Source organism: Dermacentor variabilis, chromosome 7, assembly GCF_050947875.1.
Source record: "Dermacentor variabilis isolate Ectoservices chromosome 7, ASM5094787v1, whole genome shotgun sequence".
In the NCBI taxonomy this organism is placed as follows: domain Eukaryota; kingdom Metazoa; phylum Arthropoda; class Arachnida; order Ixodida; family Ixodidae; genus Dermacentor; species Dermacentor variabilis.
In genome coordinates this window covers 135,184,995-135,203,175 of record NC_134574.1, presented here as the reverse complement: position 1 = coordinate 135,203,175, position 18,181 = coordinate 135,184,995, and the positions used below count along the sequence as shown (strand labels likewise).

General features: G+C 42.7%; 1 protein-coding gene across 1 annotated transcript in view; it reads right to left on the bottom strand.

Annotated features, from left to right (window-relative positions):
• Nucleotides 1-3,000, bottom strand: part of LOC142587946 (actinia tenebrosa protease inhibitors-like) — a 73,119-nt gene extending 70,119 nt beyond the window's left edge. Inside the window, exon 1 of the mRNA XM_075699334.1 lies at nt 2,772-3,000. Within this exon, the coding sequence (XP_075555449.1) occupies nt 2,772-2,826 (55 nt within the window). The 5' untranslated portion in view covers nt 2,827-3,000. The remainder of the gene's footprint in view (nt 1-2,771) is intronic.
• Nucleotides 3,001-18,181: the final 15,181 nt, after the last annotated feature.

The following is an 18,181-nucleotide window of genomic DNA, read 5'->3' as shown; positions in this document are numbered from 1 at the left end:
CACCCCATTCTCTAAGTCTAATTGTCCGCCGGTTATATGCCCTACGCATTACTAGGCCTGACCAACTACATTTTGTTCTCCTGTAGTCAAGTAGAACATCAACTAACGCCGTCTGCTCTCTCATCCGGCCCATCCTTTCCTGTCTCTTAATGTTAGGCTTAACGTGTTTCATTTCATTTCTGTTTGAATGGTCCAAAAGTTGTTCTTGAGCTTTCCTAACCTGCAACGTTCTTCCGGATATGTTAGCACGGGTACAATCGCATGATGGTACACTTTTTTTCAGCTTCCATTGCGGATTCCGCGATGACTGCCATATGCATGCCAACCCATTATCGTTCCTCTGTAAATCATTTTTTTTTGGCATAATCAGCGTCCCCTGTGACTATTTGATCTATATAAATATGCACGATCATGCACAGACCGTAGATGCTCATTGGTGATCATGAATTCTCGTTGTCTTGCCCGGCTTGTGAATATTACCGCTTTCTTTTGCATGTCACTTGTCATCCCTACTGTTACATTTCCTCAGTGAAGGCCATGTGTCACCTGTCGCAATTCGTCCCCAGTGTTGCTGAAGAAGACATCGGGATCCGCAAACTGAAGGGTTCAAATATATTTGAATTGATAATATGTAAAACATAAAAAAAGTTTCTTTATTACCTAGCAACCCTGGTAGGCAGACATGCTTTTAGGCAAAAATACTAAACAACGTGTCATGTATGAAAAACTTGCGATCTAAATCTATTCTATCACTCTAGGAATGCGATGTACCGCTAACTCTTTACTACTTTGTTGTCTTTCTCATTGCAAGAGTTTTGAATATACCACGCCGTTTGAGGCGCTCGCGATCAGTTTTTGTGATGTTATTGCAAGTGTTCCTCTAATATGTTATAATGATTATATTGATTGGAAAGAGGTTACATGACGTTAAGAAGTATGTTTAAAAGTACTTGTGTAAACATGCTGCTATTAGCACTCACTTTGTTTCTTCTTTAACAAACACGGCAATAATAGACGATTGGGTCACAGTTTAGTGCACCAGAGATGTGTCCTCAATCATAATTGCAAATAAAGTAATTTTAAGCCTGAAATCATCGTACATTTCACAAATATAATGTCTCGGATTTGTTGAACCTCACGTTGTATTCGTCAGGAAACCTTAATATAATAGATCAAAAGCCCGCACTACAGCTATTGATAACTGGGCTTTCAAGGGTTGTTCCTCGCAGTCAGAAAACCTTCGGCGTTCAGCCTGCATGTGAGGCGTGTCGTTATCCGTGACTGAGTCTGCACACTGCCGGCCTAAGCATGCCGCTATCGCCCAATCACATGGACAGGCCCATATTTGAGACGTGAAGCATGCTATTACCAAATATTCTTATCTCTTATTTTGTATTCCACCTTAAAGCACTAAAGGTACTGCCAAATACAGTGTTAAAATGACAAGCGCTGCAAAATATTGCAGCCACAACCTAATTGTACGACCATTTACTCTTTGCTCAAAATGTAATGTTAACTAATGATGTGGAGAAGTGTTTAAATAAATTGTGACGGAAATATCTCCAGGTAATATGCTAAATTCTGTGAACTTCTGTGAAAAAGGTTGACGAAATGTTCCGTATTACTTCATTTCCCTTCGCTTATTGGCAATGATCAATGCGGCGCAACATTATAGCAATAAACATTTCTCGGCCAAAAATATGACCGCCATGAGTACGTCCCCACCTGTGCGGTACCCAATAACTAGGTCCGCGGAAGCAGTTCAGTATAGAACTTCCGCAGCTCATTTTAATTGATTTATTAGTAAATAGCGCAGTGATAGCCTTCCAAAGAAAAACTTATTGGCTGCCTCACTTTGCCGACTACACATGTTAGAGGCTTCCGTATTGGCTTCCTCACTTTGCCAACTACAATATATCGCTGATACGTAACACATTGAAGAAAAGCAAAAATACGTTGTCGAACTCTTCGTACCATCTTTCTGCCCCTGGACAGGCATTACGAGTAAAGCATCTTATACCATTACAAAGGGAAAATGAGAATTATACGAATCAGACTTAAACCATTGCAAAATGCAAAAAATGCAATGATTGGTCCGCATTTAAGATAATACAGAAGTTGCAAAGATCTCAGTCAGTAATACTTACCCTAAAGGGAATCAAAGATCGCAAATATGTTAGTTTATATTGAATTGTTATGTTTTATAAAAAATATGTGAGTTTTACAAGCACTGTAGCTAAAACATAGAAAGCTTTCTCGTCAACACAAATACATTTTGCATAGATTTGCTAGACTAAATGCAATTATTGCTTAGGTCCCTACTATATAGTGCCTACGGCAGATGAGGCAAAAAAGGAGCGACATCTGCACCTACAGTTTTTCTCGGATGCACAACTGACCTGCATTGGAACAACGTACGCGTGATTGATGATATCTTTTATTACGTATTCTAACTAGCTGTAAGCTGTGAAACAGGCGGAGGCATGGGCTACCACTGTTGCTTATCATTATGAAGGAATATTTTGCTTTCGGGAAAGGTGGAACGCTGCCAGCTATACTGCAACCTACAAGGGGAAGCTAGCATAGACCCTGTTTTAGATTCCATGTGCATGCGTGTCCTCCTTTCACTCAATTCAGAGATAAATTCAAACTTCAATCTGGACTCTTTGTATTCGAGAATATTAAACAACAAACTGAATGTGGTGAAATGACTGTCAGTAACGCAGTATGGTAAAGGCGCGAGAAACGCTCTTCCCACAAGAAATACTTACCCGGCACGAAGGTGACTAGGAGAATATGAACTATAGAACGGTGAAGCAGCTCCATTGTTTAAAATTGGCTTACTGGATCTAAAGAACGCAGTTGTGCTTCAAGCACAACGACGTACAATTGTTTCCAAAAACTTGAGCAGCCCTTCCAATTTTTTCCCGGAAGTCCTTGCAGATCACCTATTTCTGGGATGCCGTTGACATTGGATGACAAAGCCGGTGCGTGTTTGTGAAGTGGCCGCACGTGGAATGTTTTTGCTTGGTACAGGTCTCACATTTCTTGATTTTAAACGAACAACTGTCGGTGCAGATGTTCGGTACGTTTGTTACCATGTAGACAGGTGGAATGTTGTCGACCTTCAAAGCCTCATTAGTAGCTATATAACCACCATTTCTTCCATGCTTATGAGGCCATGAAGAACAGCTGCTACCCTGTTGCCATTTTGAATAGAAATGTTTCGCTAGGTACTTTATCCTTTCTCGTTAAGATAGCGGGCTTTCGAATTATGCCATTAAGGACAGTTTTCAAATTATTTTTGCGTGTACAACAATGCCGTCAGCCTTAGAAACTTTGGTTCGTAAACGACGCACACACAGAGAAATATATAGTACTGATTGTGGTATCAAGCGGACACTCGCATATTGTCTCTTCGGCTCGATATTTGGTGGCATGAGAATATCAGAAAGCCCGACACGGAAAATCAGCTAGAAATTTCGTAATATAAAGCCCAGATGGACTGAAAATCAGACAACGGGCCCATCTTCCTGATGGGTGTCAGTGTCTACCAGAAGCAGTGCTTAAAATTGGTAAATCTTTCTATAAAATAGAGTAGATTCGACAATTCTACAATTTTTGCGCTACCAAGCTGTCCATTCAGGTGCGCTTGCTTCTACTTGCCGACACATGCGATGAAGAGACGTCAATCTTGGAGTAGCTCACAAAAGAAGCTTTACTTTAAAAGTTTCATCTCCGCAATACTATGTTGGAGGGCCAATAGAAACGAACATGGATGTCTGAGAAACAATAATACAACTCCGTATTCTTCATAGTTCTGTGTTACCCTTACGTAGGCGACAATTTTCTTCTTTCACCTATATATGTATCGCAGGAATATTTACCGAGTGATGGTTACGCGACATCTAATTATTAATGACGTGGTGTGTTCAAACGAAGTGCCCAAATTCGCCAGCTTTATTCCCCCTGCAAGTGTTTTTATTAGGAAGAGGACAGTAGTTCTGGTGTTGGAGGAAGAACTATTGCTCTTCTACAGTGCCAGGAAATAAATGCCTGTTTTGGCCGAGTTGGAAAGATGACATTCATGCCGACATTGATGCTAGGCTACCCTTGTTTGGGTCACGTTGGAGGGCCTGGAGTTCTTGGATGATATTTCGGCCGACACTGTCGGTGGCTTCGCCGTCACTCTTCATAGTCTGGTTGACTCCCATCCGGTCGCACTTGTTAGTATTCCAATCACGGGTCTCCGTACTGCTTTCTGATCCTGTCCCGATACCAGTGGCTTATTAACTGGTCGCGCGGGTGCCCACGTTGGCTATCGTATTGTGCAGTTTCTTGTATTCCAGAATAAACGGCGACAGTGGGTTCGTCGCAAGAAATTGAAACAAAAACAATTCCATATAAAGCATTGTACAGCATCCTGCACAGCCCGAATTATAGCAGACCCTCCTTGCTAAAAGCGCTGTGGTGTTCTTCAGTACCGCTTTACTACCACTACGGCAGCAATAGTTGCTTTCAAATGCTTCCATTGTACTTGGAAATTATGAGCTGAAGTCGTCACCACCTTTCTACTTCACAATACTGTATGCTCTGACATGTTGATTCTATTCCGAGAGTCGTAATAATAGGTGCCAATTTGTCGGTGATCGTGTCGACTGTTGTAATAAAAAGCACAAAATTGTAGTTGGTTGTGTTCGTCCGCGTGCATAATCAGAGAACAAACCAATAGGCTTAATCTACCACATAAGACCATAAGAGTGGATATTTTGGTTTTGTGTTTCCCATCTGAAAGCGGATGGAAGGCTATGCAACACCTCGCCAGTAGAGGAATCTAGGTTAACTTCGCCTACATCGTATTCTTTAATTGCGCGAAATGTGATACACGAACGTTCTTGCGTTCCGCCATTATTGCTACACGAAGACTACAGTATTCAGCAACCTTGTTTTCAGTGCAGATTACCACAAGCACTGAGCCGAGATGAATGAGCGGTCAAAGCTATGATTTATGGGAATGAGCTCTGCTCCGTTTTTTCAACAGAACATATAAGGAAAGAGGCCATTGATACTATTACTAATTCTGCAAGAAAGTTGGACACTAACGTCCTTCTTATATGTATGAATATTTTAAACACAACTTTCCTATTTTATTAGAATTCCATGGTTTTCATGTAGAGGTCTATACCAAACTGCTTTGAGTTATCTAACAATCACAATCTTATCATTACTTGAAGGCTACCTGATTTGGAACTAGCAATTTTCTACTTCTTAAGAATCTCAATTTTAGATAGGCATGTCACTATTGCAAACGTCAACAGTGTTACATAACTTACCACATAAGCAGAAGACCGGCTTTCATTAACACTAGAAATACCCTCTAAAATGTAATCTAAAAAATCTATAACACCACCAGTCTGTTTTGTTGTATGTTAGTGCAATCTTATTGTAAATTTTTATTCTCCTATATTCATGTATATTGAAGGTATTTCCTTTGTTGCAACTTTCCTTTCTGGTTTGCTTTATTGATGATTCTATTACTTTTTATCCATCATTCATACCAGGTTACCGGTGCAGTCATTGACTACGCGTGCCTCGTTGGCGTGCTGTGCACGTTTATTTTATGTGAAAACAAAATAAATTTTTAAAATTCAACTAAAAATTCAATAACAGAAACTCGGCTACATGACCTTGGGCTTCTCTGTCTTGTCATTGTCTTACGTGTCCTTCACTGTTTTGGTAATTGTGATAAGTCGCGACGAGAGAACACAAAAATTGAAAAATGCGGTGAGATAATAGCTAATTCCTCCTGCAAAATGCAGGTAAACAGTCATGACAAAGTTACGTTCTTGTGTGTATAAGGAAGCGTAGCTATTAATTTGCTCCTGTATCATCGTGAAAAGAAGATACACATAAGCGTGCTTTTTTGTCACTTCCACCGTGACTTTCTCTTAGTTGAACCTAATCTTCAATCCACCATAAACACATGCCAACGATGACAATGTCAATATTCGGGAAAGTGTGTGCGGTAAGTTTTATCACAATGCGGAGTGAGTGAGGTTAAGGGTAGTAATGCATCAAGAAATACATGTTTCGAGGAGGTTCATTTGAGGTCGGCAATTTTTCTATGTGAGCACGCAGCGGCAGCAAGTGCAAGAGTAGTGTACAATATTTCTAAACTCCATGAATGCTCGAAAAGTTGATTGATCACTCACGAATGCGCTTTATATGAAGGTTGTCGAAGAATATAAAGCAGCAAAGGAGTCAACTACGGCAGAGTGGGAGGTTGCTCTGTCACCTGAGCCCCCTTCGAAATTTTCTGGGGGGAGGCTCTGCCCCCAGCGTTGCCGACACTTACACCTGCCCCCCTCCCCCCCATAAAGTGGCATTGTGAGAGTTCGCTTACCCACATCATTTGAGGTTTCTTTTGAGTTGCCTCTGCCTTTTCACTCAGATTTGTCTTGTGGCTGAAAGCTTGCCGCATCATTCTCGGAGCAGACGTGCAGAACTTTTAACTTTTTTTTTTGCTGTATGCTACCACCCTCCCGATGGTGTTCTTGCCCCTTTTCGTGGATTTTTTGATGAACTGTTCTCAATCGCTAATGAAGACCGCCTAAACATTATTGGAGGAGGTTTTAGTGCAAATATTGGTGCAGATACAGTACACCGTCTGATTTTGAAAGGGTATTCATTTCAAATGGTTGTATAAATACAACTCACTCCGGAACTAGAATAACAAAGACAAATGAAATTACGCTTGATTTCTTTATAATGAATTAATCTCCTCTGTGTATCATATGTGCTGTTTCGAGTAGGGCTATAGGTGACCATATGCCTATTTGCATGTTCGTCAAAACTAGAATAGCTAGCACCTCACACATAGACAAAAACGGAACCTTCCAGAAAGTAACCGAGGTTACCGTAACATCTTTTCAAACAGAGCTGAAGCAAGTTAACAGGGATGATCTTTACAGGAACATAATGCTGAATCAGCTGACAATATATTTCTTAGCAGCTTTGTTGCCGTGTATAAAAACATTTTATTTACAAACTAAAATGAGAAAAAAATGCCTCAGGAAACCATGGTTAAGGAATGCTCTTTGTAAAAAAATCAAAGAAGCATCACAAACTATATGCCAAATTTATCAAAGCTCGAGAGCTCCTGGAGCTAAAAACCTTAAAAATATTTCGTAACAAATAACCCTACGGAAGCAGTCGACCGTCAAATCAACACTTCTGGGCCCACCGCGTTACCGTTGCGGCTATTGCATTGCTAGAGGACACGGATTTGATCCTGATCGCAGCAGCCGCATTTAGACGGGGGCGAAATAGAAAACACACGTTTACTTAGATTTCGGGACACGTTATAGAACATCATGGTGTCAAAATGAATTCGGGGTCCGCCACTACGGCTTGCCTCACAGTCCGAGTGCGGTTATGACACGCACAGCCCCATATTCCAATTCAAGTTTAATATTTTTGCCACAATGCGATGTGCCATGTGAGGCAATGACAACGCTCAATACGCTGAGAGGTTATAAAATATGTCGCACAAAAACGCGTCAAGCAAACACCTCTCCCTGTGTGCTCTGTGTACTACGCAGACAAACAGCACTGGTGCACCCAACGTAACGTTTGAGATCAACTCACCACTTTCCTATTAGCCTAAACGTTGAAGAAATTAAAGATTAGCCGTCAACATCACCGCTTATTATCGTCAGTCAAAACATCCAGCACGGAAAGCTTCGCTTACATCGATTCCCACAGTGCGTCGGAGCTGTACATTTTTTATGAACAGCCTTTGAATAGCCTGGAGCGTAGGACACAAGCAAGTGTGGTTAGTTATTATGACACCAATTGCAGCAGGTCGGCTTTGAATTGACCGTGGCACCTGTGATGCCTGACCTCCCAAGTCATCGTGAGGATCGTGCTTGTTTTCATGTCGCTAGGAGAAGCATAATTTCGGAAAAGTGGGAAGCGGCTACCTTTATTTCTCTGCTTCAGGGTAAACATGATCATTTCTTGCTAGTTTTTCCGGACGCAAGCACTCAAATTTGAAGTTAAAATTTTCTGCCGAAGCTGCTACCTATCTACACGATCGAAGCTCGGCCTTCCTTGCTGTCCAACATTTTCTTGCAGTAGGCTTTATTTCTGAGGTCCAGCAATGTCTAGGTGCGTGGTGTAAAACTATGGTGTAAATAAGGTGGACGGATCCTATGGGTTTCGCGCTTGTGTATTAAAAGTACTCTGCAGCACTTTATCAGAAATGTGCAATACATGTTTTTTTAGTAAAGAGCATTACTTCATACATTTCTTGAATTAACATTTATTTCTTCACACGTTCAAGCAATAAACGCATGGATAATATAATTTTTATTCTACCATTTATTGTAATGTTCGTGTTTATTTTGCAGCGCGAAGACCTTTTCCATATATGCAGAAAGCCACTGCGTGAGGTGGCAACAAAAGCAATAAAACGCCTGCTTAATCGATGCATTTAGGGGTCTGATCAATCAGCCTGCAGACTTCCGGGAGTTGAGGTCAGCTCCCTGCCCTTAATGTACTGGCCAGCCTACTGCACTCAGCACCTTCTACAATTTCTATCCGCCGGGCCCTGCCTAAGTCACCGCCATCCATCTAGCTTCATAGAAGATGCATCGTCGGCACATAATTATTTGTTAAAAAAGCTGTTTTGCGTTAATTCAGAGTTACATACCTCCACGAAACAGGGTTGCTTATTACTTTTGTTAATAAGCTGTCATAAAATCTGTTTCAGTATTCTTTTCACTTATCATTTGCAAGTGTGCAGGACGTCCACTTGTCAGACTTGTTCCACATAGCCCAGCTTGGTGTGTTGCGGCAATATGGACGAGGTACCATGTACTTAGTGACCTAAGTTGGCATAAAAGAGATTCATAGAAGAGCGACACATCCAAGTACACCTTCCTCATAACCCAGCTTGGTGGGAAAATAAAAGGGTTACATAACGACACGCACATAGATGCTAGAAATTCTGTTAAGTAACCTAAGTATGCTCACCGTATCAAAATAGTAATGTTATAAGATTTCTTTTTTTACAAGCGCTTTATAGGGGTGGAGTAAGCAGTGTGCCTGCATCAGCTACGTATTTTGGTTCTGAATCTTTCTTGACTCGTGGGCACCAGACAGTGACGTTGCCATCGCTTCACAGCAAGCATCCAAAATAGAAAAATTAGGCAAAGCATGGCATGGTGTCGGCATGCTATGTTGTGGCACCATGAATAGGGGTTCGGCCCTCCCACGTCTAGCCGTGCGCGGTTTCTCCGTGTCTGGGAAAAGGGGCATCCTGGAGGTTAATTTGATGCCTGAGTGTCCGGACCTCTAACGCCCCTCGGAGGAGGAAACACGCCTCTTTATCCCCGACTTGACGTAAATGGTGCCTCTGCATAGACCCACCAGGGGAAAATCAACAGTCGCCTTTTCCTTTCACTATCCACGCCCTTTACCTTCCTTTTTCTTTGTCGTCTTTTTGTCTCCTTATTATTTATTTTCTTTCCCCATTTATTGCTTGGAAGAGTTAACCTATTGTAATCTATCCAACCTTGGGTACGTTGTGCTGGCTTATAGCGACGACGCACCGCAGGCGCATACCAATCTATTCTCTGAGCCATTGGAGCGTCCCCGAGTTTGGTGACGTGGTGGATGGCTTTCATCGCTGCTGGAAAAAAGTGAACTTTTATGGCTGTAACTTCTTTTCCGCGCTACTTCACTGTTCTCTTTCAAGAAGAGGAACGAACGAGTAAATCTTTCGCTTTCGTCAGCCATGTGAAAGAAAATTTTCCATGATTTCATGTGATCCATAGTGAAAAACCCGACAAGACTCAATGAACTCCATGGCCATTCCTCGTGGCCGAATGTTTAACAGGCAAAGTAGGATCAGGTTAAAGGCATCTAAGACGGCAAGTAGTAACACCCTAATATAGATGCGCCACAAGCTTTAGTATGAGAAACTCTCCAAACTAGTTGCTTACGGTGACATCTCTGTGACCACGACGTAGTATCGTTCCCTAAACACTTTTCGCCGTATCATGTCTTAGGAAGAAGTAATGGATCAGACGGAAACCGAACTTCATGAAGAATGGAGCGACAAGTAAATTACCACCAATTCTACCTTGATATTTGCCTCTACAGAAAAAGCGCATAACGTAATTTTCTTTGCGTCTAGTAAAATATCTATAAATACCTTTGAAATATATGCGAGGTGGTGTGGTGACTGGTTTTTGGCTTCTAAGCGCGAGAGCGCAGGTTAAATTATCGACCGCTGCTACCGCCTTTTGATGGAGGCGCATTGCATGAACGCCCTTGTAACAAGTACTCGGGTGGACGGGAAAAAACCCCTGGTGGTCAAAATTAATTCTCATTCCCCCAATACCACGCACCTCCAAATGCTATCGTGGTTTGGCACGTACTTCAAAATGTATTTTGTTCGAAAATAAATGTTATATCTAAAAGCACTGCGGGTGGGCGAAAAAAGTGTTAAGGATACTTATTTGAACGTAACGTCCATACTAAAAGTCATAAGGACAATGCAAGTCACTCTTTAGATGCTAACAAAGCGGAACATTCTTCTTTTTCTTATGCGAAGTGTCTTCAAAATTCTAGCCGTTATGTGAAAGCTTGGCGATGAGGGTCCCGGCTGCTGTCACACATTTCTGGCGCCTTGACGTTCCCCGCAAAGGTACAGTGGCACGATTTAATCTCATGCAGGGGGTCACAACATTTTTTAGAGCATATTGTTACGTTCTCCACGCGTTTACACTTTTCACGTAGCTAAATAAGGAACCCTCAACTCAAGTTCGTATATTGATTCGTGCTGTGCCAATTTCTTACGTAATATGCTTACCATCACCTTACACCAAACTTTATGTCTACTCAAATATGAATATTTCCGATGCCTGCGAACGTGAGCAACTGTTATAGCAGCTGCAGAAGACATATTTCGTGACCAAGTTTGTTTCAATCTGATTTATAAGAATATGTGCGTTCTATCCGTGTACGTTCAAACTTTGGCAAAACAAACTTTTAACACTATTTTAGGAATTATGCGCAGCGGAGAAACTTACTACTGCATTTGTTCATGCATTTCTCGCAAATTGAAAACATTTTGGCGGTGGTTGCTCAAAGCACTTTCGGAAGCCGATGGTAGTTGTTTTACAGGGTGCTTCAGCTAACTTTAGCCAGAGCTAAAAAAAAAGATGCCGATGCACTCTAACACGTACGACGTAACGAAATGCATGTTGCTCACTTTTGTATGTAGTGTGCCGCTATTTATTGTATTTCGCCTAATTAGATAATTAGTTAAGGATAATTAGCGACGTTCTGAAGCAACTAAGCTAAGAAACAAATACCAGTTAGAAGGTTGCAGAGCAGTTTGCAAAACGTTCGAATAAACAATTTCTATTTTTCTATCTATTAAATACTAGGGTTTTTCAGCTTACTACGGTTGCCCGCGAAATACAAAAAAAAAAAAAAAAAACACGTGACATGCCCTCGCGCGTCGTGATAGCACTGCTCCCAAGCGTTCTGCGCACAAACGAACAGTCTTTAGCCGAGTGTATTTCACTGCATTGTTAGCATGCACTGAAAAAAAATGTACCATAAACGTGTCCTAGAGCGCCAGGAGACACGCGTGTGACATGAGCGCCGCGTAGTATCGATATGAGCACCGATTCGCATTCCAGTTGCATAATATTAGACCAGGTAGAACGCCATGCTGAAGTGCACAGATGTGTCATACAAGGGAGTTGAAGAAAGTTTGAAGAAGAACAAAAGATTATGGCAATGGATGAATAATAATGTAATGAAAAGCATGTATGCCAAAGCTGATTATTCAAGCAGGCTACGTGACTGTTTCTTGAAGTCCCGTGTCAAAGAGAATAACCATTAAATCGTCTTCATTACCATAGTATTGTGCTATTTTGATTGCACGCCACGTAGCGGCTGAAATTCCGTTATATTTCGTCAGGAGTCCCGAGATGTAGCACTAGCATATAGAAGTTGCAGACTGCATGTAGCTGCACCTGGTAAAGTCGAACAGGTTCGTTGACTATTCGTCCCCACCCCATTTCGAAAGAGGATGCCATCAAAACGTCAGTATTATTATCATCATTATCAACAGCAACGTACCGTGCCATTGGTCAAGAAATGGGACATGAGCGCCATGTAGTCCGGATACCTGCGTTAGCTCTTCTCTACACGTTATGGCGGCTCCTCGCACCCGTACGACCCGCTGCTGGGGAAGCGAATCGTAGAGCAGCGCTCGCGGCTACAACCACATAACATCGGGCTCAGTAGACCGCAGCGCAGAGAGCAGGACAAGCCGCAGCACAAGCCGCAGCTCATCGTCAACGCCGAGCATACAGTTGAGGTTCTTCTCGTCAAAACGACGGGAACAGACTTCGCCACGTACACCACGTATTGCCTGATGCCGAAAATGTAGCTTCTCTGGAGTCGCTCCTCAAAGCAACGCTGTGAAAGTGCTGCGTGTACCACGCAGGCCTGTCGCTGTGTCCCGCTCGACCGTTGCTTTCGCTGTGCGAGGCGTTGAAGGGGGAACGGGAGCACCGCGAAGTGGATCAAAGACAATCTCGGGTTACCAGTAACTTGGCTTGTGCTGAGCGCATTCAAGTATTCTTGCTGCAAAGTATTTCTGAAGTAGTCTAGTTTGACTTCAACTGCATTTCTTGGCTTCAATAAAAAGTGTCGAGAGCCCCTGTAGCGTACTGCGTACAACTCGAAGACCCCGAGATTAATAAGCAGTAACCTGAGAGATATACTCCAAGATATTCCCGCACGCCTAAATCTTAATTACGCAGTGTACTGCATAGTTAAAAGGATAGACGTACCAATGTAGAGATACGCGGATTTAGTATCTTAAAACACATAACTGTATAAGAGCTTTATCGATGGAGATTCCCAATACACGACTTTATTGGTCGAACGCAAAGATTCGGGCTGCACATGCGATTATAGATTGAAGTAATTTATAAAATATTCTTCAATCTTTCCGTGAATGCAAAGCTCTCATGGATGTATTCATATGTGTATAAAGCCAGTTTATGTCTCTCTCCAGTCTTGCGCATTTATCGTTCTTTCTTGCCTTTCTAGCTGCTGCGACTATGTTTCATAACACTAATGTTTATTGCATCTTATTCTACTACTAATACAAAAGGCAATGCACATCATCATTTATAACTCATGTATGTGCAGACAGGTGGTTTAACACGCTATGTTTTTACCAAGTGGAAACTACAAAATTTAATTGGCAGTAAATGACTACTTCATATAGCACGAGCCGATTTCACAACATCTACGCACAGGGCTCAGACATAAACGTACCTTGCGCAAAAATCTAACACCTGCCTTCAGAAACACACGCCATTCCGTATGTGTCTCTGGATGTCGTCATCAGCAATACACAAACAAATGTACAATGTTTTCGCATTGTTGTAAGGCAGCCTCTGACGTACAAGCTGTGCACAAATGTGTCATGGCCCCGTTTGCGGGCATTGATGTCATTCGCTACAAAGCACGAAAAAGCTATGTATAGGTTTTACTGTGTGTTACACATGCTGCCACCAGTTCTCTTTGCGTCTAGTTCCTAGGCAGCTTTCGTATATTCAGGCCACGGGCAGGTGTTGCTCTCTTAAAGCAGCAGTGTTGCAAGGCATTTGTGTTGTTGACAAAAAAAGCTTATGAAGTTTCTTGTCCCGGTATGCTCCTTGCAGCTTTCTCACAAAGTAGAACGGTAAAAATTATGCAGGAAACTTTTGCGCTGATGTTATAATAGCCACAAATTCTGTGGTCTGTCCTGAACGGGATTATGATATTTTGTACGCTGAAGCATTGCAGAATATTTTCTTCGTTTATTTGCAATTATTGCATGATACGTTTACCTTTGAGATCCACCCGTCCCCTGAAATTCTGCCAGCCTATTATCTCGTAGACTACACAAAATATTATAAAGTTCTTTCGAAGGTACACAGCTACATGTACAGGTTCATGTATATATGTATTACACACTCGTTTCAGGCAATGTGCCACGAAGCTTCTCACTCTAGTAAATACTTGTTGCTTGTAGAGAAGCCAATGGAGGGGAAAGCGTGGTTGCTTAGATCAGAATGCCGCGTTTTCGTATAAAACAGCTGCCTTTCTTTTATGAACACTAAGGTGGCCATTCCTGACTTACCTAATATGGTCGACAATCTGTCCCATTTATGAAAGCCTGGCGCCATAGTTCTAACTGTGTGTTCGCTGGAAATTATTTGGAATTATCTCAAAGCCCGACATTACTCCACAGATTTTAAATATCATCTAGAGATCCCCCACGAAAATGCTATGGGGTATCATCGCACTGGCGGAATGAAGAATGCCGCCTGCGGATCGGCGGACATCGCACCTCCCAGGGGAACGAGATCAGACTGAATGAACGCCATCGGCTTGTATTAGTGCCCATGATGAGGTAATATAGAGACATAGCTTGACCGTTCTTGTCGGTTTCCTTCGGATCAGTTCATGCGCGTGCCCGCTCAGCAGGGACGCTGATGTGCCTGCGCACAATGCGCATGTCAGCACCGATAGCCAGAGCTTTACCTTGGCTCAGGTGAAGCCTAGCTAGCATAGCTCGGCTGTGCGAACGCGAACACACGGGCTTCGCGTTGATACTACGACAGCACGTGGGCGGCGGCGCGAACGGCGTCTCCGCAAATGCGCCTCGAGCGCTGAACAATTTTCCTTAGCAATAAACACAGAAATCTTCACATTCGCTTGCATGATAAAACGTCCCTAGCGTTACTTCTTTCTGTAGCGATAGGTCAGTCGTACTCGGGACAGCTCGCAAAATGCGTTATGTGGTGCGCTATGAACTTTACGGCCCCATCCGCTGATGTCACTGCTTACATGTTTGAACACAGATGCTCATCATGCGGAGTGTGCGCGGGTACATTCGCAACGTAGTTTTCGAAGTCATGGAGGCGTACAACAGCATATTTTTAACAATACTTTGGTCATAGAACCAGGCCCTTGCCCTCGCGCTCGCACCAAAGAATTTGCTCTAGGAATGGCCAGAAATGGGAAAAATCACGAAGAAGCTTGCCGCTCTCTCTGTCTCGGACGCTGTCCAGTTATCTTTGCCCAACTGATAGAGCATCGGAGATGAAAATTTTTCACACTCCGAAATCGAGCTATCCACTGGGATTTGATCATTGATTTAAGGTGCCGAATTTCGGAACACTCTCGTAACTATAGCTACATTGTTATAAAACCCGACGTTCCTATGCAGTTTGATTACCTCAGAAAGCGGTACTTGATCGCAAAATAGCTGAAATCCGCAGATGTTACCAAATGTGTAAGTTCGGATACATCAATGGAAGTCAAACTGATCAATATGTTTTAGGAGAGGTTCTTTGTTTGTATTTTTTAAGCGAGATGCCCATTCAGTGAGGCAGCGCCGAGCGAATCAGCACCAAAAGAGGGCGCAATGTGCCTCACGCGCCTCATGCATCGCACTGCTTTGTATGTACCATTATTCCCTCTCCTAGAATAGCACGCAATGAGAATGTCTCGGCACAGGTGCCCACGCATGCGCGTACATCTCGGAACAGGATAGCTGCGACACCGTGCCAACGGAGAAGGTGTGATAGCCCCTGCAGTGTCCATATAATCTTTTATACGATAAGCTTTCTTCGCCTATTAAAGCAACATTTGTGTAACCTTATATAACCTTAACCGAATGACTACAAAAATGGCATGTCCGACCACTAGGTTCTAACCTGGATGCATCAAAAAATGAACACGTTGATTTAAGTATTAGAGTAGGTGAGGGAAATGACACATTTCCCTCACCAGCGCGTCGTGGTCATAGCGTCATCATGAGCGTACTTCCATCGTTATCATGACACTACGACGCGCCATTGTCATTTTTGCTCTGTGAATATAGATTCATGCTCATGCCGTCGTTAACATACCGTTGTCGGGATGCCGTATTGGTCTTTCGATTCTCATTTCACCGTCACCATCATGCCGTCGTACTAGCCCCATCGTCGTCATACAGTCGTCCTAATTACTTGGTTCTCATGTCTTCTTGGCCACGCTGTCGTCTTTATACCATCACCATTTCAGCATTGCAATGCTATTGTCATGACATCGTCGTCATACCGCCTTCGCCGTTTCACTGACGTCATTTCTTCTTCGTTATGTTGTCATTACTACGTCATCACCATACCGTTACCGTCATGACCATCACGGGCGGGCAAATGCCATAGTCAATGGGGCCAATCATGGAGAAAGTGAATGTAGCACGTGCACTAAATAATGGTAATATAACCACCCTGTATTGTACGTGAGGGTACGTATTAACTTCAGCAACATAGTTTATAGGTACATTGGTTCCTTCAAATGAAGATCTCAAAATCACGAATACAGGTTTTAAATAGAGTTGTCGTCAGTAATAGGGTCTATTACTACATTGCTTCGATGCTTACCGCATCATTGTGGACGGTGACAGTTACGTATGTCCTGCCGCAATATTTACGGCATATATGCCTTTTCTTACTTTGCCGGTTTAGCGCGGCGGCCTGTCTGCTGGAGACGTCGTATTCCTAGACGGTCATCTTAATGACTCTATCGCCTTCACATGACGCAGTGCTCAACCAGCCGATGTGCTCATCCGGTTTTGCTCAATGAGCGAATCATCACGCTCCTAATGGCCGAGGCGATAGTGTCACCGGAAGTGATCGTCCCAGAATACGGCCCCTCGTAGCGACTAGTTGTTGGGTGGGTATATATCTATCTATCTATCTATCTATCTATCTATGTATATATATATATATATACGTCCATGAACGAAAGCAGCGGTGACCATACCGATATGGCCTTTCTAAGCTAACCAAAAGAAATATAACTGTCAGATGAATCTCTACAGCCCATCTATCTGTTAATATAAGGCCAGCATATTTTGACGGTATTCCTTGATTTACTTCATTTGATTTGACTTAACCACTCAGCATGTACTACTGAGCGCGTTTCTGTTTTTGTGCAATACTCCAAAATGGGCACGTCCCAATATATTCCTTTGTAACACTTCAACTTATAACATTGCTTCACTAATACCTCTACAACACAGCGATCAGTTTATACACCAATTTATATTTCATAGATCTTTTCGTAGAATTTACATTCTGTAACTTAGCTGTTCAGTGCGTGCAATTTGTAGAAGCGACCGCCCTTCCAAAATACTCTAGAATGAGTATGACCCATTATGACGCAAGAGGAACGGAATCTCTCAGTGTTCCTTGATACGTGTAGTACTTTTCCGCGCATTCGCCGGTCATCACCATTCTTCTCTCGACGAGCATGGCCCATCGCCTTCATACTTGTGGCATCACTGCGTGCATGCCTCATGCTGAGCATCTGTCTAATTTGGGGTTTGTATTTTGGCATAACGTTCAAGTGCATATACATAAAAAATTGCATGGCAGTAGTGCTGAGACTTTCGCCGTTGACAAATGTAAATATTTCATTAGTTTGTACACCACATAACATTAGATTAAGCAACACTTTACTCATGGCCATTAGTACCAAAGCGTTTAATTAGCGACTTCACAAAAGCATCATTTCCCCTGTAATGAAACTTGTGCGTTTGACCTCCGTAAAATATTTCCTTGACAGAATAGAGCGTGTGTACCTTCACACGTATTATTCAATGCTATAATAAAAATACTGCAGTGACGAAGATAGACCAAGCGTCGCTGTGGCAGCATGCTTCCTGAAGTGAGGATAACAAAGACTAAACGATCGATGTTGCTGCCTCCTTCGCGCTGTCGCTTGGCTTGAATAGCTCGGCTGCTCTCTGCACTGGATCCGACGTGAGTTTGCTTCGTGCTAACCGTCAATAAAGTAAACCCCGTAGCAGTGGTGCAGTCCAAGGGGCAGTGCCTAAGTTGTTAGCTGTCTTACCACGCACCTCCAAAACATTGTTACATTCATGATAGGGCTTTAAATACACGGGGTAAGGTGGCGAACTCCGGGCAGAAAAAAGGCTGCAGAAAAATCTTATTTCACCACCTTATGTGCTTCCTCCTCCATACACAGAATCCGATACATATCAAGTAAACTGACAGCCACTATCCAAACGACAAGATATTTT